Source organism: Asterias rubens, chromosome 16 (assembly GCF_902459465.1).
Source record: "Asterias rubens chromosome 16, eAstRub1.3, whole genome shotgun sequence".
In the NCBI taxonomy this organism is placed as follows: Eukaryota; Metazoa; Echinodermata; class Asteroidea; order Forcipulatida; family Asteriidae; genus Asterias; species Asterias rubens.
In genome coordinates this window covers 5,099,097-5,123,406 of record NC_047077.1, presented here as the reverse complement: position 1 = coordinate 5,123,406, position 24,310 = coordinate 5,099,097, and the positions used below count along the sequence as shown (strand labels likewise).

General features: G+C 38.7%; 2 protein-coding genes across 2 annotated transcripts; one reads left to right on the top strand and one right to left on the bottom strand.

Moving 5' to 3' along the window:
• The first annotated feature begins 509 nt into the window (after positions 1-509).
• Positions 510-24,148, top strand: LOC117300810 (exosome complex component MTR3-like). Its single transcript, XM_033784638.1, has 7 exons — positions 510-709; positions 1,634-1,691; positions 3,315-3,568; positions 5,358-5,418; positions 21,544-21,629; positions 22,407-22,598; positions 23,901-24,148. Exons 1-7 carry the CDS (start codon positions 623-625, stop codon positions 24,042-24,044), a joined length of 882 nt encoding a protein of 293 aa, XP_033640529.1. The 5' UTR covers positions 510-622; the 3' UTR covers positions 24,045-24,148.
• Positions 8,900-9,562, bottom strand: LOC117300811 (histone H1-gamma, late-like). Its single transcript, XM_033784639.1, has one exon. It carries the CDS (start codon positions 9,560-9,562, stop codon positions 8,900-8,902), a length of 663 nt encoding a protein of 220 aa, XP_033640530.1.
• Positions 24,149-24,310: the final 162 nt, after the last annotated feature.

Below are 24,310 nucleotides of genomic sequence, written 5' to 3'. Positions count from 1 at the left end.
TAATTAATTGAATCATTCAAAAAACATTCTTCGGCTTTAGGAGGAAGGTTGAAGAATTATCAAGCCAACTCTATTTATTACAGGCTTTATACACGACAGTAGTGAAAAAGACGAACATTTACGTGTTTTTTTTTTAAATACCCAAGTTTGAAAAAAAGAAAGATAAAACCTGAAAAGGGGAAACAAAACACAACGGAACTAAAATAATTCAAGATAGCATAAAAGCATCGTCAAAAAAAAAAGATGCTGTGACATAGTTTTATAGGTAGGCCCTACAAAACAAAAGCAATTGCATGAATGGACTCGACAACCGCAACTGGGCTAAAAATTGTCTTAAAAGAGCCTCCTCATAATAGTTACTATTTAAAATAAAAAAGTTTTTTGTTTGCTTGCTCCACCGGTCCAATTCAGTGACTCGGAATTCGCTAGTGTGACCACCATAGACATGATAGAGAAAGGACAAACATTACACGAAACAAACGCTGACAAAATATAACTATTGAGGGCGCCTAACTTCTGACTCCAGAAGCCGAAAAGTTCAGTGTGTAAAACGCTATGTGGGAGAAACACACGTGGTTTAAATGCCCAGTGCAAGTCGGAACACTCCACAGAAACTGTCAACATGCCGATAGATTCGAAGCGTATTCCTGGTCCAGAAGAAACCTTTTCACCCGATCTTTACAGTAAAACGACAATAAAGAAGAAGCTGGTAAGTTGTTATGGTCTTTTTAGTTCAGGAATATATTTTTGTTACTTCATATAAATATTAAGCAAACGATGCCATATTTAAATAAAAAAAGAATTATCAAATATAATTATAATCATGATATTGATGTACATCAACAAGACATTTTTTTTATATAAATTTAATGACAATATTTTTACAAGTCCAATCAAATAAGTTTTCGGATCTACCCATCAAACAGGAATTAGCACACTTTCTGTACGTTGGGTACAGCCATATGGGATGGAGGATAGGATACAATTACAACTGAGTGATACTCCTACCTAGAATTATGCGGTTCGCTGTTTCGCTTTCGAGTCTCTCGTTTAATACGGGAGACGATAGCGAAACGAAAACTGCATAGTTCTAGGACTCGAGGTATACAATTGAGTGCTGCCAACCATAGGTACATTGTTATGTATTGTTATGGAATGTATTGTTATGGCTGTGCAATGATCAGGGCAGCAGAAATTAGTGAATAAAAGCCAGTATCCCAGTAGACTTGTGGACAAGTCATTTACAAATGTCTGTCGTGGCCGATTCTCTCTGTGATTCCGCCACACTCACGTTATCGTTTTGTTATTCTCGCGAGCCCCTGTGAGGCTAATGCTCTAATGACTACGGCCCAATTTAATAATGGGAGAGTAGGTAGTCAACAGCTACCTGAAGAAGTATGAGGTTCGATCCGCTATCGTCTACAGCAGGATAGACAATAGTGGAACGCACCTCATTTTATATTAGGAGTATTCAGCAGCCAGCAGCTTCAAATGAGAGCAGTGATGTCACGAGAGTAGTATTCGAGCGCCACCACCCACATCGACTATCTCACCGCAACAAACCATAAACAGTAAAAAAAACACCTTGTTCAGATGTGTCACTTCAACAATTTAAGTTTTTTATCCTCATCAGCTTCAAGAAAATGGGCAGAGATCTGACGGCAGAACTCTGGAAGAGATTCGACCAATTTGTAAGTGTTTATTTTCTTTATTGATTACTTGTCGAACCTTAACCCTCCTACTGTACGACTCAGTCTTAAGAAGGTGGTCACCTTGCTGCCCCCTCTTAGGTTATATTCATAAATTTGGGAGTAATCCCTGGCTATACGACAGTTAACGGTTGTATGGCTTCTGACTGGCACCCCGAACAAAGATACAAATAGGGAGACAGCCAACATAGAGCTAATTAGCTCAGTAAAGCTCAGTCGGTAGTGCTATCCCAGACTCAAAACAAGAAGGTTACCCCCACCCCCTTATTCATGGTAGCATTTTAAAGCATGGTGACCAGATACAAAGGCAGTGAACACTATTGGTAATAACTCAAAATAATGATTAGCATAAAACCTTACTTGGTAACGAGTAATGTGGAGCTGTTAATAGTATAAAACATTGTGAGAAACAGCTTCCTCTAAAGTAATGTAGTTTTCCACGAATTTGATTTCGAGACCTCAGAATTAGATTGTGGCGTCTCAAAAATCAAGCATCTGAAAGCACACAACTTTGTGTGACAAGGGTGTTTTTATCTTCCGTTATTATGTCGCAACTTCGACCACAAATTGAGTTCAAATTTTCACAGGTTTGTTATTTTGTGCACATGTTGAGATACACCAATTGAGAATACTGTTCTTTGACAATTACCAAAGGTGTCCAGTGTCTTTAAGAAGGTGATCCCATGGCTGCCCCCTCCCAGGTTGTACTCATAAACTTGGGTGTGATCCCTGGCTACATGGCAGTTAGCGGTTGTAGGGCTTCTCACTCCCCCCCCCCCCAACAAAGATACAGAATAGGGAGACAGCCAACATACTCCAAACTGAGGCTTGAATTAGAACTAGTCTGGTTCCTTTTTGTACAACAAAAATTAGCATCCATTACTGTTGTTGGATCGGGGAACATGACCAAGATGGTGGCAGCTTGATAAAGGTCTATTAGCTATGTAAAGCTTAGTCAGTAACTGCTATCCCAAACTATGAAAACGAGAGTTTTAACACCCCTTTTCTTAAATTAAGTTGACCAACTCCGCAGAATTATATGTAGGCCAATATAATGGGTACTGTACTTCAACAAATTCAGATTGCTGACTAACATATTTTATCTGTTATTTAAACCAGTGTTGATGAAAAATGAATGGTCAGACATTAGGCGGGTTGTTTGTGTACATATACTTGGCTCGGTATGCATTGAACTAGAAAAAGAGTTGTGCTTTAGTATTAGTTTTGCACTGGGGATAAAGACCGTTCTGGTGTTTTTTTGGCTCTTGCACCAATTAGTATCAAGGGCTGTATAATAAGTACTTTCCCGACTTCTGAAAAGCAAATCCTCTGGCATATCATTTGGGTTGGATTCGAACCAATGACTTTTACCATGCTAGAGCATATCGTACACTAGACAACCAAGCTATAGCCCAATGGCTAGAAGCAGTTTGAATCATTATTTAGCAGCGGATGCAATTTAGTAATTTTTGGGGGAAAGGAACAGTAATAATCTAGAAATTTCCTGTAACTGGTTGCCTGCAAATTTCCTAGTGTGCCACATCCCGTAAAACACCCCATCGACAATTCACTCAGAAAATCTTGTACTTTCTCATATTCAAACAGTTCTCAAAGCTGGTGTCGTAAGTCAAGCCCGAGGCTCCGCCTACATTGAGGCCCGCAACACCAAGGTGATATGCGCAGTCTACGGCCCCCATGAGGTGCAGAGGAGGGAGGGCTTCAGCATGCAGGGAACCCTACGCTGCGAGTTCAAGTACGCAACATTTGCCTGTCACAGTCGGAGACAGCATCAGAAGGATAACGAGGAGAAACAGCTGGGTTTGGTCATACAGCAAGCGTTACAACCTGCTATTTGTCTGGTAAGTGAAGCTGTTTAAAATACATACATACGTATAAGGCACTTTATAAAGCGCCACTACATCATCAAGAACACAGCACAGTAGATCGGCTATAAATAATTTTTGATACTCTTTTTGAATTTGCATTAAAGAGTATGATTCACTGATTAAGATTTGAGTGCATTCCAGGTTTTGGGAGCAAAATGAGAAAAGGTGCGACTTGATGCAGACTTGAGATGCTTGATAGAGTTAGGTTCCATGAGAGGAGTGGTGTTGGATGTTGAGCGAAGGCTTGAGTGGTGAGGCTGGTGGGGAGACAGGCAAGATGAGACCTGTCGCAACTTGAGCGCTACAGTTTGGACAGCCCAACTATAGCTAGGGCAGTAGTACATGTAACTACTGTTCGAGTCTAGCCCATGAGTGGTGCCGATGTTCTGCCCAACTTGACATTAATCTTTTAAATTCTAAATTGGACCAGTCCCAACTTGTGTGCTACAGTTTGGACAGCCCAACTATGGCTTGGGGTAGTTAAAGGAACACGTTGCTTTGGATCGGTCGAGTTGGTCTTTGAAAAGCGTTCTGTAACCATTTGTTAACAAATCGATATGGTTAGAAATATGTTGTAAAAGTAGAATACAATGATCTACACAAATATGCTTCGAAATTGGGTGGTTTTCTTTTTACCTCGTCGACTAACACGGTCGGCCATTTTTGGGAGTCAAATATTTGACTACCATAAATGGCTGACCGTGTTAGTTCCCCACCTAAAATGAAAACTGTGCAATTTTGAGTGATACTTGTGCGGTTCAATATATTCTACTTTTAAATCATCTTTCTAACCATATACATTTCATAACAACGGTTTCAAACGCTTTTTATAGACCAGCTCGACCGATCCAAAGCAACGTGTTCCTTTAACTACTGTTTGAGTCTAGCCTCAGGAATAGTACCGATGTTCTGCACCAACTTGACAATCATCCCAACAGTAAATGGGACCAGTCCTAACTAGAGTGCTATAGTTGGGACGGCCAAACTATGGCTCGGGGTAGTTAACTACTGTTTGAGTCTAGCCTCAGGAAAAGTGCCGATGTTCTGCCCATGGTCTACATGTATCCCCTCATTACATTTCCGAACTGATAACGCCATACACCCCGACAGGGTCACTCAGATCCTCTTCACAGCTTCTCCTACAAGTTCCCCCATACAAAACCAAAACGTACGGTATAATAAACAGAGCCTTTGCATTCAGCGCACCCACCCTTTGGAACTCTCTTCCTGCTCCCCTCCGTTCTCAGATAAATCCGGACCTCTTCAAAGTACACCTCGAATCCCACCTGCTCACTCAATATTTGTTGTAATCTTTTATTGTTTAGTTTATTTGTTGCTTTCTCTTGTATACATTTGTTTATTCGTTTTGTAAAGCGCATTGAGAGTACTTGCAGTACTGAGTTGCACTATATAAGTATTTCTTCTTATTATTAATATTATGTCTAATTGTGTTTCATAAGTAAACTATGTTGTCGTGAATAGTCAGGAGCGACACAATTGGTTCACAAGCAAGCAGTAGTCGCGACCATTTTTGTTTGCACATGTAGTAGTTGTGGCGGCACTATTAACCAAGTAAATATAGTTAAAAACTGGTTGTCGCAACTCAACTTAGCAATCAATGTTAAGTCGCAACTTTGATGCTAGTCGCGTTTGGCGCCCAAGGCTTAGCCAGCAGGCCTATCTATGGCTCTGCCAATGTATTTTTTGTTGGGGTGCTTTGAGAGTGCTTAAACTTACATGTGTTTATTTTTATGTTCAACAGCACAAGTTTCCCAAGTCTCAACTGGACATTTTTGTGACGGTTCTTCAAAATGATGGCAGTGGTGAGTTTTGACCGTCTTTCTCTTTCAAAAAAACATACATTGAAAAGTAAACAATTGTTGCACGCTGTGACGGGGTCAATGGCGTTTTGTACACCCAAGCAATGGAGGGCTGTTGATAGTACATGTATACATGTATACACATATTGACTGGCAATGAGGTAACTAGTGTACATTTATTCCCCCGAGGGACTTTGAGTGACCAGAAGAGCGACCTATTTCCAGAGGCCGAAAGAAAATAGGCCCCTCTTCTGGTCACTCAAAGGCCCGAGGGGGAATAGATGTGCATTAGTTACATGTACCGAATTAACCCAGGCAATATGTGTTTTATAACACAGCTCGGTCTTAAATATGAAATAACAGAAATCTGGAAAAGAAAGGAAGTTTTGTACAAGGGAGGGCGCTGTAACCGGGCACTATTTTCAAAGCTTGGGAACTAGTTCCCGCAAAACACGCGCGCATGATCAATAGACTATATTAGTTCATCCCATGTGACCGTGTTTTAGCCAACCAGAATACAGAACAAGCTAGAGGTGTGTTATAATATAAAGTATTGTAGTTGTTGAGAAAGAAATCAATATTTGAATTGAATTTGAGACCTCAGCTGAGGTCTCAAATTCAAACATCTGTAAGCACACAACTTGTGCCAATGATATTTTTTCTTCCGTTATTCTCTTGCTATAAACCCCCTGAAATACGCTTGACACAAATGCGGAATACCCTGTTTTCGGTAAGCGCTTGCTGATTCTTGTTTGCTAAGCAAAGCCAGGAAATTGGTGCCCATGTAAGGAAATGGACATCTGTGCCAAGCACATTCTGTTTTGGTGGGTCTGGTTTGGTGGAGGGGGGGGGGGCATGACCTCAAAATGATCTAGCTTAAAATTCTTTTTAGTTTTTTTAAGAGGAAAGAATATACCAGGAAAATAGTCCAATGTGTCATGGGTAGGGTGTCCGTGTAAGATAAGTGGTACCCCAAATTTGAGCTAGATCAGCTGTCAAGTTAATCTGATGAAATGTATTTGAAAATGTTTGGCATAGTCACAGGCAGCGAAGGCATGGCCCCACGTATCATGAAAAGCCACTGGCAGACTTGCAACTGCCTGTTGAACCAGTAAAGTTAGTACATATTGGCCTTGAATTTTGCTCTTGACGGGGCTCAGCAATTTTGTTCTCGTGTAAGGGGCACTTCTATCAGGAAAATGTAAATTTGTCTTGAAACCTTGCAAAGGGGGAACCACAGCCAAAGCACAGAGCACCATGGCAATTTCTGTTGGCGCAGTGGGTTAGTTTGATATGAGGCCTGCAATTAATTAGTGTTTTAGAACAGTTATTCATAAATACCCCAGAAAGTTTCTCTACTCCTATTGGTGGAGAGTGCGTCACGTGGGTGTGCATAAACCTTTTGTTAATGACCGGTAGAAAGTGTTAATTCATAAGCATGACACGCGACCTTGCACCTGTTCTTATAAGACAGTTTCTTCATTCCTATTGGTCGAGAGCAACGGCTGAAACAGTTGTGCCACATCACGCGATACGCGTGACGCCCACAGCATCCCCTTATAAGGAGTTGTTTACGCGAGGGCAGCGGAGGGCTCTACCATTTCATAGCTGGAGGGGTATTGTGTTTAAAGAAATCATTGAACAATTATCATGTTTGCATTTATTTTACTTTTTGACCAAAAAGTGATGATGTTTTTGACCGAAAAGGTATTTATGAGCGGGAATCAAAGTGTGTTGAATCGGTTTTCAACTAGTGGTTTAAACCTGGTTTTACCTTTACTTCGTCTCGGTAAATTATCAAGAACCAGGCCTCGTTGGGATTAAACCACTAGTTGAAAACCTCTTCACCACACATTGATTCCATTATTTATCCATTTGCTATAATCTCAAGGTTTTGAAGTGTCCACATGTGCTTTTGTGTGTATCTGTTAAAGGCAGTGAACACTACTACTGAAGTTACATAGTTTTCAAGAAAGAAGTAATTTTCCACGAATTTGTTTCAAAATCAAGCTACTGAAAGCAGACTTGACTTCATATGACAAGGGTGTCTTTTTCTGTTCTCGCAACTTTGACCACCAATTGAGCGTAAATTTTCACAGGCTTGTTATTTTATGCATATGTTGAGATACACCAAGTGAGAAGACTGGTTTTTGACAAGTGTCCAGTGTCTTTAAGTTCATACGTTATGATCATGTATGTACCTCACAAATTTAATGATTCCATGTTTGAGGATGAAATATATGCATGTGCCTCACACCTTTTCTCTTAGGGTTCATGACATATGAAATTATTTCTATATGGAAAGGTTTGCGGTAACAATACCATGTAATGACTATGTATCTCTAATGAGTTGGGGTGGTTCTGAAAAGATTAAGAACCATTGTTTTCAACTCGACGTTTCGATCAGTATGTACTATCTATGCTTAAATACATGAACATGTACCGTATTGACTTTAAGTTCCGCCTTTGAGAAAACTACATGTACATGTACTTGCAAGTTGTTGTTTCCCATGTGCGAGTCACTGGGGAGTCAATTGTTTTTTTCGCTTTGTATGACTTGGAGTTGGATTATTGTGTATGGTTCTTTGTATTGGGGGGGGGGTAGCCTTGTGCAAGGCAGTTGAATTATTCACTGCGTGTAGTGGGTGAACACTTAAACGACACACACCCCGTACACTATTCGCATGCAGGAGGTCGTTCGGCCTGCGCATGGGGGTAGTGCGGATGAATTGTGCACAGTAATCGTACGGCTGGCTGAGTGATTTGCCAGTGTAAACGGGTGAGTCGTGTAGCGAAGGGGGGGGGGGGGTGTTTACATACCCCCACCCCTTATTTGATATACATGTATTTGAGTAAATTGTTTGTTAAAATAAGGATGGGGTGCGAGGGTATGTCCCTATTTGACATCAAAACTACTTTGTATGGATTACTGTATCTGTATGAGGATTTGCTATTTGTTACATGTACTTGTTCCTAGGTAGTGAGGGGGGGGGGGGGGGTGCAAGTCTAGATTGCTATAGACAAAATTGTTAGTACATGTATTGGTCATTGTGCCTGTGCTGTAGTTTTTGGTCTTATCACCCACATCAAAGCAGGTTCTAAAGAAGTAATAATATAAAAAGGCCTTGCCCCCAGAAAGAGCTTATCAAACTAGAAAGCTTTGAATTGCAAATATAATGTACTGTACATTTCTACAAAAATCAATCAGAGTAGGGCCTAGTTTTGAATACTTAGTTGTACATGTTTTATGTTCTTGTCCAAGGATCCGACTGATAATTAATTTTTAGTGTTAAATCAATGCCAAAGAATGTGCGAAGGTTGCTTCATCAATTCAATGCAAATCGCAATTCTGGATAAAAGATAAAAATATGAACAGCTGATAAAATTAAGTAAAAACAACCAAATACAGACAATGATATCATCTCTCTTTTGAATATGTGGTGGCTCTGAGAAGAGCCGTTGGGTTTGTGAGTGAAGAAGCTGTTTACTTCTTTGACTTCTTTGCAGCCTTCTTGGCGGGCTTGGCTGCCTTCTTGGCGGGCTTGGCTGCCTTCTTGGCGGGCTTGGCGGCCTTCTTGGCGGGCTTGGCTGCTTTCTTGGCGGCTGGCTTCTTGGCAGCTGGCTTCTTGGCGGCAGGCTTCTTGGCTGCAACCTTCTTGGCGGCTGGCTTCTTGGCGACCTTCTTGGGAGACTTAGCCTTCTTGGTGGTCTTCTTTGCGGTCTTGGGCTTGGCTGCCTTCTTGGCGGCTGCCTTTGCCTTCTTGGCTGCCTTCTTTGCCTTGTCCTTCTCCTTCTGGGCTGCCTTCTTTGCCTTATCCTTGGCAACCTTGGCGGCCTTGGCGGCGTCACTCTTGACGTTCTTGCCGTCGATCTTGAAGGAACCGTTGGCTCCCTTTCCCTTGGTCTGGGAAAGTGCGCCCTTGGCTACCATGGTCTTCACGCACTTCTTGATGTGGGTGTCGTAGTTCTCTCCAACCTTGTAGTTAGCCTTCACGTACTTCTTGATGGCTTGCAGGGAAGATCCCTTGCGATCCTTCAAGGCGGCGACGGCAGCGGCGACCATAACTTTGGTCTCGGGGTGAGCGGCTGGTGCCTTTGGCTTGGCGGCCTTCTTCGCCTTTGGTGCTGCTGCTACTTGTTCGGCCATTCTGATACGAGTTTCTTGCTTTACTGTGCTAATACACCTGTAAATAAGATTGAATGATTGGATTTGACCGAGCGCCCTGTAATATACACTCGTTGCGGACGTGCGTGAAATCACTCGTATTATTCACAACGCGGTACAGTGGGCTGGCCTTTTGCAAGGTAAAATGGCGCACTTGTAAATTTCTGTGTTAGTGTCTACTTTTTTGAGCTTATTTTTTGACTTATTGTAAACACATTTTCATGATTTTTTTTGATGGACCTGTAGACAAGGATTCCCAGCTTTAATAAACAAAACTTTTGTGCATTTTCCGTGTCAGAAAAATTTGAAATTTTCACCGAATCAAAAAACCTCAAAAAAATTAATAAAATTCTCGAAAATTTACACTTTTTTCTATGAAAATTGATTCAACACAAATTGTTCAAGTATTTGAAATGAAAGGAAACCTTCTTAAGTATAGTGCGTGAAAAAATCATGAACATTGGATCATCCCATCGTAGTTTTTTGAGCACTTAATTTTAGTGACTCGTGTGGCAAAAAGTTGACTCTCGTCGCATATTTTTCGGTGCGCAACGTAGAGTCTCCATGCCAACGTGGACGAATTTCTCATGAAAATAGCCGATTATTTGGCAGTTCAGAAGTTTTAACCTGATTATGTCCCAACTTAACCGGATTTCTCAACTAATTGTACAAAATTTAGTGTATTTTGTGGTATAAATAAGCATATTTGGACAAAAAATACACTTGGCATGAATGCTTATTCGGCGCGGTTTTTTCTCTGGCCCTGCAGCTCAAGCTCATTGGCTGATTGAAGATAGCCCCGTTTCCATTTTGTAAACCTTCTAATTTAGCCTGAAATCGTCAAAATTATCCCCAGACCACTTATTTCAACATATTCAGTAAAAATGAAGTGTCACATCCTTCATGAAAATGTAAAAACAACGCGAAAATGGTGTGCCGAGCTCAATTGGATATTGAAAAACAGTTCGCAGTTTGGATAGCAATAACGTGTAACGATGACGGCCCTTGCAATTTGCATTCGATACTGAACTTCTATATTTTTCGTTTTCTGGCAACCTTTCCACTTAACTACATAGATTTTAATAATTTAATGTAATGTCTGGTTGAATATACAAGCCATAGGAACCATAAACCTTAAAAATTGTAAAATTTAGGGTAATTTTTTGACAGCATGGGAAGTCGCGTGTACATGGCATATGGGTTTTGAACACTCTAGTTTTGAGCCGCTTGCGCACACATCGGTCAGTATGCAGGCGGAAGCTTTTGGTCAGATTTGACTCGTTATGATGTCAAATTGGATTAATTAAGAACAATCAACAGATAATAATTCATAATCAATTCATCAAGAACATCATAGTGGAATGGTACAAAATTTGCCATTGCAAGGGAATCATTTCAGTAATGACTAGGCCCTGTATGATCAAATAAGAGAAGATTTCAGCGTTCTTTTTTTTATTGGCGCGCCGTGATATGGTACACAGATCAATGATGCAGCGATACAATTAATTATTAGAAACAAATGACTACTTAACTTCATTAGTTTATTTTAGGCAGGTATTGATAGCTTCAATTTCAACCTACACAACAAAAATTCAAAATGATTTTGTTTTTGAACTCAAAGTATGGTATGAACGATGTTTTCACTGTTTTGTGAATGTAAACAAAAACAAATTGCCTGAACATGTTCACATTATATTTCATTTGAACTTGTTTACGTTATTTATTTTTTATTGTAGAAGTTAAAACAGTTTTATTTTAAAGAATTTTAATGTCTCATTTTTGTTACACATAAAGTTAAAAATTCAGAAACAACTTAAGTGTTGCTTTGTATATTTTTAGGGTGTGGCACGAAGCGCGCACTATCAACTTAGCACCTGTTTGCGGGCCCTTCTGATACAATTTTCCTTTCTTTTTCTTGGTTATTAAATTTACGTTTTCTATACCAAGCCTTTTCACCCTTAGTTTATGAAATACTGATGGTGTTTTGTATTGTTATAACGCAGATTATATGCAACTGTGAAGTGTAGGTATTAGTCAATTCAAAATAATGATGTCGAGGTAGGAAAGTTCTCGCCCTTTCACATAAAATAACTCAGATTTTTTGAGCCACTCAACCTCTGGAACTATTTCTGGAACTATTCGGTTGGTTTAATCCTATAAATTGCAGATAATACGAGTAAAACTAACACGTTAAAAATGTCAAAAGGTGGTTTCGTTTTGAGATGATGCCGAAAAACTGGAGGGGTAATAGCCCAGCATGCACTCAGGAAAAAGCAATCCGTTATTGGAATTCACAATAATGCACAAATGTTTCGCAGATTGAAATATTGTTGAATCCCTCTTTTAAAACCACATTCTTTAGAAAGGAATTGTAAATAATATTATAAAAATTATCAATAGCTGCAATGCTTCTCTCCAAGTGAATTTGTATGGTATTTAATATGTTTAGTACATGTAACTTTACCTAACCCTCTTCGATCATTCACAAGAAACAACCCTAAATATTATTTATTTTATGGAGAATTTTATTGTTTAAATTGGGTGTCTTCGGTGTTCTCCCGAAGACAATTTGTTACCTTGACATTTTATCTGGTACTTTATTGTCTCAACGAATTAAAATCAATTTGTCAATCAAAAAATGGGCAGTTCCAATTTTTTAAATTTATCAACAATAACTTGCAACTGAAAAAATTCAAAACAGTAAATAATTAATCAGCAGCTAAGGAGGAATTAGGAAAAACAACAATTTTTTTACAAACCATGTCAAATTAGAATTATGCAGGGACAATTTTTAAGCATATAGCAAGCTGATTTGCTGGTATTTTAGCATCAAAATGTGAATAAGTTGGAGACACCGCTATAAACAGTAATGGTGGATTAATAGAAGTTTCGAGAACGAAACTTTTACGCGTTGTGACTTATGACCAACGAGAACGGATCCCGCCCCACCCTTGTCCCCATGGCGAGATGGCGTGGGTGTAAAGCTTTTGATTGGTCGTGGCGGTGTCCTGAAATATCGATTGATTACTGCGTGGAGGTAGAACTGCAAGATTAGTGTTTGTCTCTTTTCTCACTTGTCCTTGACCAGTCATAAATTCCATATATCAGAATTGACCAGGATTCCGCGGTTCCCAACCAAAGCCTGACCCATAACTTTGTCAAGCTGACCCGGAATCTGGTTTCAAATGGGAGAATAATAGCTCGTAATATAGTACCGAGTTCCGGGTTGAATTATGGGTCGGCACCCATAATTCAACCCGGAACTCGAAACCGGGTCATTTCTGAAGGATCGACGTGTAACAAAAAGTTTTAATTCGTATAAAGGACTGTATATAGAACAAACGGCAATGTTTACGAGTTTTCTCATCCCATTGAGCTATTAACGAGTTGTCTAGAATTTTCAGTGTTTTTACTATTTTAAGACCTCTTTAGTATATACTATTTTATCAAATTTATTGTCTCAACTTTTATAATTTGTTTAGAACTGGTCTTGTCAAATTTATTGTCTAAACATTTACATTTTAAATGCGATGTTATGTCATGAAACAAAATGTAAAGGATAATTAATTTCAATTCCATTTATGACTTAATTTCTTTCATTGTTTGAAACGAAAGGATACCAATATCAGGAGAAAACATAATATTGAACATCAGACACTATATCATTCATAATTACAAAATGGATTGTAAATTAAAACCGAAATAGTTTTAATAGACTTATACGCAAGTTCTGAAATCATGTGACCACAAGGGCTTGACAACAAAGTTTTAAGGTTTATGACAGAACATTGCATGGACGCTAAAGTAATGCAGAGTTTGTACTATTGGACACATGTAGTGGATCATACATGTACATTATATCGTACATAGTTTACGTACATGTAAGTCATGATATCATGACTAACATGTACGTAAACTATGTACGATATACATGTACATGTATGATCCACTACATGTGTCCAATAGACCGTTGTCTGTGTTTACGTACTTATTATTCATGACTTGAGGTCATCGAAGCCCTACTGCATCGAAGCCCCCTGATTGGCCAAGCTCTCTGTCATAGATCACCCACATCGTGTACGTACGGCGCCAAAAATCACACAATCTGACCATTTCGCAATCCGAGTTGTTAAAACATGTTGTTTAAAAATGGGATTTTGCTGCTGTAAGGTTGGGTTTATCGTTGTTTCTTTCGCATTGATTTGAAGAGTATCAACGGATATGTAATGTCACGTTTGACAAAAATCAAATGAGGATCATTAATTTATAAAGATTGAAAATCAATTAAAAAGTACGAAAAAGTGAACCATTTTCTGTTGAAAATATGCCATTTTCGTCTGGAAAAATTTGCCTGAATTCTTAATTCGTGAAGGAAACTTGTGTTTTACACATTACTCTATATAGTTTGGTTGTTTTCTAGCACCTGCTGAAATAAACAAATTGATTTATTTAAAGTCGAAAAGTTGGAGTAAAACACGATTTGACGCGGAAGCCATTTTGGATTGTCAAGTGATTGGCCATTTATCTGGACATTGCTACGGGACTGAACCTCCAAACCTCCATATATTGTTCAGCGAATTCTTTCAATAAATTCTCCATTTTCTTGTCATCATATTGTCATAATATTTGTGTACGTCTTCTCTATCGTTTAAAAATTGTGAATTTTACTCCTAGTAGTTGGATTTGCCAATGTCAGTTTAGGTATCTGTACATCATGTCGATTATGTGTACGGATACGAGCTAATTTAGTTTTTACAATTTTAGTTCGCAGTGGGACTGGCTGGCATAATTTTATATTAAAACTTTGTGAAACCATAAATTATAATAAGGTTAAACCAAATTAAACAAATATCAATAATTTAATCATGAGGTCCTTGCTCTATGTGGTTATGGTTATAGTTTATGTTGTGTCACATGGATTGGATATAATTATATGTATCAAGCTGGTCTCCGGAAGTACAATTCGTAAATGGAAAACACAATCCTGCACACACGTTTCTGTGAGTGAAATGTTTTTGAACCCCGCTCTCCTCTCCCAAACCACATTCATTTGAAGGGATTGTTTCTTAAAGACACTGGACACTATTGGTTATTGTCATAGTCAGTCTTCTCACTTGGTGCATCTTAACATAATATGCATAAAATATCAAACCTGTGAAAATTTGAGCTCAATTGGTCGTCGAAGTACCCTTGGCACACGACGTGCTTTCAGGGGTGGATTTCACAAAGGTAGTCCTAACTTAGGACTAGTCCTAGGCAATGCTAAGAGATATGACCAGTCCTAAGTTAGGATGAGTTACTGGTCCTAACTTAGGACCAGTCCTATCTCTTAGCATTGCTTAGGACTAGTCCTAAGTTAGGAATACCTTTGTGAAATCGACCCCAGATGCTTGATTTCGAGACCCCAAATTCTAAATTTGAGGTCTCGAAATCAAATTCGTGGAAAATTACTTCTTTCTCGAAAACTACATTTCTTCAGAGGGAGCCGTTTCTCAAAATGTTTTATACTATCAAACTCTCCCCATTACTCGTTACCAAGAAAGGTTTTATGCTAATAATTGTTTTGAGTAATTACCAATAGTGTCCACTGCCTTTAAGGTAATATCTGCGGCTGCAGTGCCTCTAACCATGGCTCTATAAGCCAAAGTGACTTGTTATGGGAAATTAATTGTTGGTGTAATTACCACCAAAAAACCGTCTATATGGTCACAGATTTTCATTCACGGTCTAATGATGATGATAAGAGAAAATATCCCTTGAGTTAGTTCTGTCTGAAATGTCTGTCTTTAATATACACGGACAGCAGTAGGCCATAAATGGTGTGATTTTGTAGGATTTGAAACTTTGCATGGTGGAGATAAGATATAGGAGAGTTTGCGGTAACACCATGTAATAATCTCTATTTGAGTTGAGGTGGTTCTGAAAAGAACCGTTGGTTTAACTCGACGTTTCGATCAGTATGCTCTGATCGTCTTCTGGATAATGCTGGTGTGATTTTGATAGAAGTTTCGACAACAATAAATCTTAACTTAGACTTGTGATGTGATCAAGGAGAACGTATCTCGCCCCACCCTTGTTCTCATGGTGATATGGCGTGGGTATACAGCTTTTGATTGGTTATTAGTGGCGCTTTATAATATCGATTGGCTACAGTCAGTTTAGTTTGATAAACTACTGTCTTTTCTCATTCGTCCTTGACCAGTCATAAATTCGGCATTTTAGAATCGATCTGGATTATGGGTCCACATAGCCTGACCAATTCCTGTCAAGAATGTTCAGTGTTGTTACTAATTTTTAGTTATTATTCAGTACTAACTTATCAAATTTATTGTCTTAAAGGCAGTGGACACTATTGGTAATTGTCAAACACTAGTCTTCACAGTTGGTGTATCTGAACATATGCATAAAATAACAAACCTGTGAAAATTCGAGCTCAATATTGGTCATCGAAGTTGCGAGATAATAATGTATGAAAACAATTACCCTTGTCACACGAAGTTGTATGCGTTTAGATGGTTGATTTCGAGACCTCAAGTTCTAAATCCGAGGTCTCGAAATCAAATTCGTAGAAAATTACTTCTTTCTCAAAAACTATGTCACTTCAGAGGGAGCCGTTTCTCACAATATTTTATACCATCAACCTCTCTCCATTAATCGTTACCAAGTAAGGTTTTATTCTAATAACTATTTTGAGTAATTACCAATAGTGTCCACTGCCTTTACATTTGTTTTAAAACTATGCGATTTGTAATTTGTATGAAACGAATACAATGAGGAAACAATGAGCAACATACATGTACATATAGTTATCATCAGTAACATAAATTGCGGACTGTAAACCTTCAAGTTTGGTTGTAAATTAAAAAAAAAAATCTCCATGATTAAACCTACATTATTTGATTAAAATGAGCAAAGGTTATGCCAGAACATTGCACGGAAGCTAGACAGAACGTAATCGACACTGTTCATGTACATTGTTCAGTTCATGTCAGTGGCATATCTCAGCTGTGTTTACGTACTTATTATTCATGACATGTGGTCATCGAAGCCCTACTGCATCGAAGCCCCCTGATTGGCCAAGCTCTCTGTCATGGATCACCCATATCGTGTACATACGGCGCCAAAATCAGACAACCTGACCATTTCGCAATCCGAGTTGTTAAAACATGTTGTTTAAAAATTGGATTTTGTTGCCGTAATGTTGGATTTATCGTTGTTTCTTTCGCATTTATTTGAAGAGTATAAACGGACATGCAATGTCAGCCTTGACAAAAATCTAATTATGACCATTAGATTATAAAGATTGAAAATCAATTAAAAAGTGCGAAAACGTGAACCATTTTCTGGTGAAAATATGCCATTTTCGTCTGAAACAAATTGTCAAATTATTAATTCGTGAATGAAACTTTTGCTATACACGTTACTGTTTATATATGTGTTCATTTCTATCACCTGTTGGCATTTGTGAATTGATTTATTTAAAGTCGAAATGTTGGAGTAAAACACGATTTTACGCGGAAGCCATTTTGGATTGTCAAGTGATTGGCATTTTTATCTGGACATTGCTACGGACTGGAGCTCCAAACCTCCGTATTTGTCAACGAATTCTTTCACGTAATTCTACATTTTTTGTCATCATATTGTCATTATGTCTGTGAATGTGTTGTCAATCGTTTATAATTTTCGAATTTTAGCCCTGGTTATAGGATTTTGTCATTGTCAGTTTAAATTTAAATGCACATGTACGATTATGTGTATTGTACAAGAACGATTTTTTTTTTTTTTTTTTTTTTTTTTTTTGTGTTAAGTTTTACTTCGGTTTGGGACTGGCAGTTATCTCTATGAGAATTTTTATATTGTAACTTGAAACCGTTATTCATAAAAAGATGACGTCACTATATTTAACCAAATTAAATATAACATCAATATTTTAACAATAAATTTCACAATGTTCATTAGTTTAGGCTTACTAAGTTAAAGTATATAAATATTCATGGCTGCTATGAGGGGCACAGTTATATTTTCGTCCATCCTACATCTTCTTTTCCTCAGGCGATTATGTACTGCAAAGCATATATCGATACAAAACTGTTGAAGTTTTTTAGAAAATGTTTCAAGTTATGTTTTATAAGAATGTGACACACAAAAGTAGCTCGGTAGTATTCGTTTTTAGGTTCACCGTTTGGAAATAAAATGTAGGCCTATAAAGTATATGCTTATATGATTTCAAATAGTTATGTTGTAATCAAGTGTGTGATTATGGTTTCTAGTACATACTTACGTACATACAAAAATGTTAGTAGACCTAATGTTAGTATAGACCTAATGTTTTGGGGAAACTGAGTTATTTGAAACCACTGTACAAATCAAATTCTCTCAGATCGTAGGTGGAATTTGACATGATTTTCACAGCTTTCTGTTATAGGTTGATATGAACAATATTAAGTGGCGGCGCTTGAAGGGGGTGGGGGATCCAATGACCAAACTTCCAGGCACTGTTCCTAGACCCCCCCCCCCCCCCCCTAATACAAATGTTTCCCCTAATGGCATTGGCAAAAAGATTATTCAACCACAACCATTGCACCAAATTTAATGCAACTGAAATATTCGTAGGGACATGATAAGTGCTGCCGCTGTAAACATGTCTTCCATGTGTTTCCGACCCGTCATTTTAGAAATGTGGCAGAGGATATTCATGTTATCAAATCTGCACCCATGGTCTATTTTTAGCAGCACAATAAGGAGGCACAATCACTCATGCCTCAATGTGTTGCGTAACACCACTTCTGGTCTCTGGTTGGTCAAGCCGGACAGCACATCAATGCACCATAACAACAACTTCACCCAAAACTGTGTTTACATCGGCTCGTTTTTTACTCAATATCTCCGGAAAGGGCCCATCCAAGTTGCAGTTTATTTTGCACAGATTGGAAGTGTGAAACTACAAGTCCCTTGCAGCCAAATCAGAAAGGAATTTCATTGACTGAGTTTCACAAACGGAGCAACATTTATGAAATTTCGAAATTTTTCATCCACATTTATGATCTAAAATGTCTGATTGTACGCTCAGATAGAACTTTATTAATTTTACATGAAGTTGAAATACAAGTTTTAATACCCCTTTTCAGTATTTAAGGCTTATTGCAGCTAAAATCTGGTCATAATCTAGAGTTTAGGACCAAATATTAAGTCGAAGTCTAACGAGAAGTTGGCCTCCTGTGGTCGGATCCGTGAGCTGTCGTGTATACTGTATGTAGGACCATGGTAGGACATATATTTTCAGAACCCAGCCTGTTCAGTGACTTCGCCCCTAGCCCTTCGTCGACGGATCCTACAGCGAACGAGACCAACGTCAAATGCACTAAACGAATAGTTTAATGTGAAACGGAACCAATGACATTTCAAACAAACATTCAGGTTATTTGTCAGACTCCGAAGCAGTTTTGATGAGAGTCCCTTTTATCCGTTTCATAACGGTGGGTATTTGGAATTGGGCACGCATCGGACCGTCGTCACTGCTATAGAAACATTTACAAAAAGTGTACCTTTGGTAATTTCAATGTATTTTGTTTATTTGTATATTTCCACACAGACACAATTTCTTTAACCTACACGTCACATATTATTATCACCTTAACGAGTATGGGTAGTTTTTGGTAAAAAAAAAAGCATAACGTCCACAGATTTACATTTAACTTACACAGTTTTGAAGAAAACGATTGGTAGAAAGCTTCCCTGAAAATTATGAGGTGAATTGTAGTTTGTTGAGAAATGGGTAAAAATATGTAATTACAAATAATTTTCGTCTAAGCGATAACGAGACAAAAATCAGCATGTAAAAACGTATTTTCATGATATTGTTTTACTCATTTCTCAGAAACTACCGCACCTCAGCAACTAATATTTTAAGGTACGCTTTCTACTATCATTATCTTCAAACGGTGTAAGTAAATCTGTGGACATTGTGTTTGGTGTTACAAAAAGTACCCAAATAACCATAGAGCAAGGAACTAACAAACGGTGTGACAAGAACGCCTGGCAGAAGTAAAGCTTGTGCACCCCCACCCCCACCCCTTTTAGACCCCTAAAATATTGTCCTACTTTTGTCCTCATTGTGTCAGTGCAGTGAACCCTTTATTTACAGTACACATGTACATTTACCATGTACCTTCCTATATTCATGAACCGTACACATGTACATGTACAGTATACGCAAAACGCCACTGGCTGTCACCAGCTACTGAATATTTATGATGCCTGTAATCTCGCACTTGATTGGCCGGATCCGCAGTGTGTGACACGGCGCTCTTAGTGAACGTGGCAGAGTTGCAAAAAGTTGTTACAGGCATCTGTCTTTTCTGCCGTATTTTCCTTGTAAGCGTCCGTTCATTCTGCGTTTTCTTTACGATATTGAAAGAATATTATGTAGTGTGGCTTTTAGGCTATCAAAAAGGTCACATTTCCCTACAAATATTTCAGTCGAGACCCAATGTGCTAAAACCTTGGGAAAATGAATCAACATTTTCCGAATTTTAACACATTTTGTCACAAACATGAAAATGAATCTTGAAATTACTTCTCATGTTGTAACATTGGATTGTTATCTAACGTGTGTCAAGTTTTCCCAGTGATCCTTGGTGATTTAAATGGATTTTATTCGCAGACAAAATGGTGACATCTAACAGGAACTCGGTGCATATTTGCCGCGAGGCCGTGTGTGGGTTTAACTGGTCTTGACGCATATGGCGCCCTAACCCTTGACCCCCACTTAAGCTGTTAATTTCCACAAACAAAGAGGAAAAATTTTAAATGAGTAAATTTCTTTTTGCTTATGTGTATGATTTCACCAATCCTCAATGGTTTGATCCCAGTGAAGGTGCTACAGCCTCAGCCTTTTCGTCGCATGCATTGCATAAGGGACTCTTTCGGAACTCGCTTGTATATTTTTACTGATTTAGATATTGTGGAGTACCCTATATTTCTTGAAATGGGTGAGAAATATTTGTTTAATAAGTGGTGGGTTTAGGTAACTTAAAGGCTGGAATAAAGGTTGGACGAACAACTGAGCAAAATTTTGTTTCCTCCCCCCCCCAACCCCACCCCCTTTGCATTCCTTTACGTATTTTTATAGTTTGTCTTGAAAATAATTCTGATGTAGCCCTGTACTTTAGTTGGGACCGCCTTCAAGTTCAAGTAGTTCGAATTACCCCTGTTGGTTGTATTATTATATATTTTTTTCGAGGTAAAAAACTTCAAGTTCTTACATGACTCTACACTCAATCCCGGCTACAATATTTGAGCCATGTTACAATAAATATACCCTCGCCCCTTTCGCCCCCGTTCAATTATTACCCCAAGCTGGAGTGCAGACCGCGCAATGAGAGTCAACATTGAAAGGGGGGTCACGGTCACGGGATTGTGTCCCGCCGGCGACGCGTAGCATCGGCATTCCATATAGTCGTAAAACAGGAAGAGACGTAGCATTCCTACTTGTTTCCCAAAATGAAACGAAAACATGTCGTAGGAAATAACCAACTACCCATGAGAAGTTTTTAAATAAAAAATCTACAGATGAGCGGTGATGGGCACCGAATAGTCTTCCGTAGAAGATCAATCAATTTTCGGATTTAATTATTAGAGGTCAACGCCCGTTTTGTGAAAAACTGAAGTGGAAGTTGGGTGAGTGAGCAAATGTTATTTTGACCAAGTGCCTCATCATGCCCTCGTCTTCCGTCGCTCCACCGCTTGTGGCTATTAAAACAAGGCAACATATATTTACTTAATTTTTCATCAAGATCGGATTACAATGTTGTTCACGAACTTATAGTTATATTGTTTCAGGCTAAGAATTATTAGTATTTGTAGAGTTAACCAGTCAAAGCTCCTAGATCGAAGGTTCACAACTTTTCTCCAGCCCTCTATTGATGTATTTTTGCCATGTTTTTTCTTCATTCTTCTCACAGCACTCTCGGCAGCTTTAACGTGTGCCTCAGTCGCTGTTGCAGATGCTGGGATTGAGATGTATGACGTCATTGTCGGGTGTGCATTGGTAAGAAACAGGTCTATAAAAACAAGGCATGTGCCCGATTTGAAAGAGCTGCTTATTGCACAAAAAGTAGCTAAGCACTTAAACAAAATTGTGCTTACCAGATAAGTTTACCAGTTAAACTGACTAAGTCATGTGACTGGTATCCTGCTCCTGTCTGCAAATTAGAAAATTCTTAAGCAATATTTTCTGCTTAAGCAGCTATATGAAGTTCAGCCCTGGATTTTGCAAGAGGCACTTCCATTTGAAAATGTCAAATTTTTAACGGCAATCAAGACATGGGCCGGCAGTTGGTATCTATGTAAGTTCAGCCCTGCAAATATGCATTATACTTTTATACGGTCATTGCATTCGTGTCATTTAAAATGTTCAAATGTAAATAAACATGTCTTCATATGTGCCTTTTACCACGAAAAACTCACCTGAAAAATGTTTCATGCTGGACTCTGAAAGTATCTACTTTAATGTTCATTGGTTTGCCTTATCCTTAAGTATTTTGGAATTTGAACTACTTTGTGTGTTTCCCATTGTTCATATAGCTTCTATAAGTTTCCTTTATTTCCCATTAGAGACGATTGTGTTGTTCATGTATAGATATGAAGGCAAATGTACTCAAAAGAAACACAATTTGTGTAAACTTATTATCCATTCCATATATCATACTCCCTTTATTTTGGTAGATTAACTATTTTCCCTCCATCGTGCTCACTATTTTGCTTGTTATGTTATATCTCACGTAGGGTAGTATAAAATAAATGTTGAAATGATTAATCATTGTAGCGGCAGGCAGGTGTTGAAACCTCGGTGTTGGACCCTACCACGAGCGAGGAGTTCCGAAGCCGTCTAGACCCAGACGAGACCGTCAACACTGCCGTCAACCACGGCTCGGTCACGGTAGCTTATCTACCATCCCTCAACCAACTATCTGCCGTACAACAGACGGGAGAATTAGACCACGAGGTCGCTGTGCAGGTGAGCATTCGAGTTGTAGTTTCCAGGAAATAATATTAAAAGAGTGGAGAGGTGGGTTTTCGGAGATGACCCTTCAGCCAAATGTAATTTTCATGAGACCCTGACTTGTGCCAAGATGCATGCCTGTGTTAAAGGGACACGTTGCCTTGGATCGGTCGAGTTGGTCTTTGAAAAACGTTTTGTAACCGTTTGTTATAAAATGCATATGGGTAGAAAGATGTTGTAAAAGTAGAATACAATGATCTACACAAATATGCCTCGAAATTGCGTGGTTTTCTTTTTACCTCGTCGACTAACACGGTCGGCCATTTATGGTAGTCCAAAAAATTAATGTTTGACTCCCATAAATGGCCGACCGTGTTAGTTCGCGACGTAAAAGGAAAACCGTGCAATTTTGAGTGATACTTTTGTGGATTATTATTTTCTACTTTTCAAACATCTTTCTAACCATATGCATTTCATATCAAACGGTTTCAAACGCTTCTATAGACCAACTCGTCCGATCCAAGGCAACGTGTTCCTTTAATATCAAAAGCAAAATTCTCCAAAATATGTCCCCTCGTTTCCTTGCCCACATGATTTCGTTTTTCTCAAAGCACAATTCTCCAAAATATGTCCCCTCGTTTCCTTGCCCACATGATTTCGTTTTTCTCAATTTAGGTTCGTTTAGACGTCAAGTTATAAGATACTCAAAACTGTATGTTCACCATTCCTCGGTCGGGTTATTTTACACAAAATATTGTTGAAATTGGATGACTATCCAGCATCTTTCTGCTGGCTGTTCACGAAATTGAATGATCATTGACTGCATATGAATTGGAAGTTTTTTAGTGAATGCCAAACCGTTGAAATTCGTGTTACTCCTGCAACTATTGAATGAGCAAGGTGCTAAAATCGAATGATTTGCCAGGAAAACCTAGAGACGACAAATAATCAACTACAAAATAACTGTTTTATTCATTCACTTAGCAATTTAACTTCAGGAAAATATGGCAGAAGTAAAATCAGTTCATCGACAAATCTAAAGAAAACTGAATACACGGTGCCTGTAAAAAGGAACAGATATCATACACATCAGAAGAAATTTAACTTCAAATAATCACAAATTTACCAGAAAGTTGTGCTTTTTCTTTTGAAGCTTCGCATGGTGTGAATTGCGGGTACCTCCATGAATGAAATGAGTGTTGGCTCTGAAAAGAGCCGGTTTGGTCTCGACGTTTGGTACAGTATACGCTGCTCATATTATATCTTCTAACCATTTACCACGCTATCAAGTATACCCTTGTCTTTATTCTTCCCCAGTGCCTAAAGAAGTGCATCGAGGGTTGCGTTGGAATGTTCCCCGTCGTGAACCAGTGTCTGACCAGGGCAGTCAAAAGGAAATCACAGAAAGCCAAACAGATGGCAGAGAAACAACAAACTACATCCATGGACGAAAGTACATAGTCAGGTTTGACACTTGTGTGATTGTGCGCAATGGGAGACTTTCAGGACGCTTGGTGGCAGCAGACTTACCATGTAGAATCCATCGTTCTCGGTAATGTGCGCATGCTCAGAACTACGTAAACAATGGGAATTTACCTGGTAAGTCTGCTGCCACCTTGCGCTCCAAAGTCTCCTATTGTTTAAATATCACATTATGCACATCGAGGTTCAAGGTTCAAGGTTCATTTATCGTTGGGTAACTTCATCATTAAGTGTGAAATTTGTAC

What these genes read in the sequence shown, in the direction of transcription:
- LOC117300811 (XM_033784639.1), bottom strand. Translation starts at nt 9,562, where the DNA reads ATGGCCGAACAAGTAGCAGCAGCACCAAAGGCGAAGAAGGCCGCCAAG.
- LOC117300810 (XM_033784638.1), top strand. Translation starts at nt 623, where the DNA reads ATGCCGATAGATTCGAAGCGTATTCCTGGTCCAGAAGAAACCTTTTCA. An exon ending in CGACAATAAAGAAGAAGCTG is followed by an intron (nt 710 to 1,633) that starts GTAAGTTGTTAT and finishes TATCCTCATCAG; the next exon opens with CTTCAAGAAAATGGGCAGAG. An exon ending in TCATTGTCGGGTGTGCATTG is followed by an intron (nt 21,630 to 22,406) that starts GTAAGAAACAGG and finishes TAATCATTGTAG; the next exon opens with CGGCAGGCAGGTGTTGAAAC.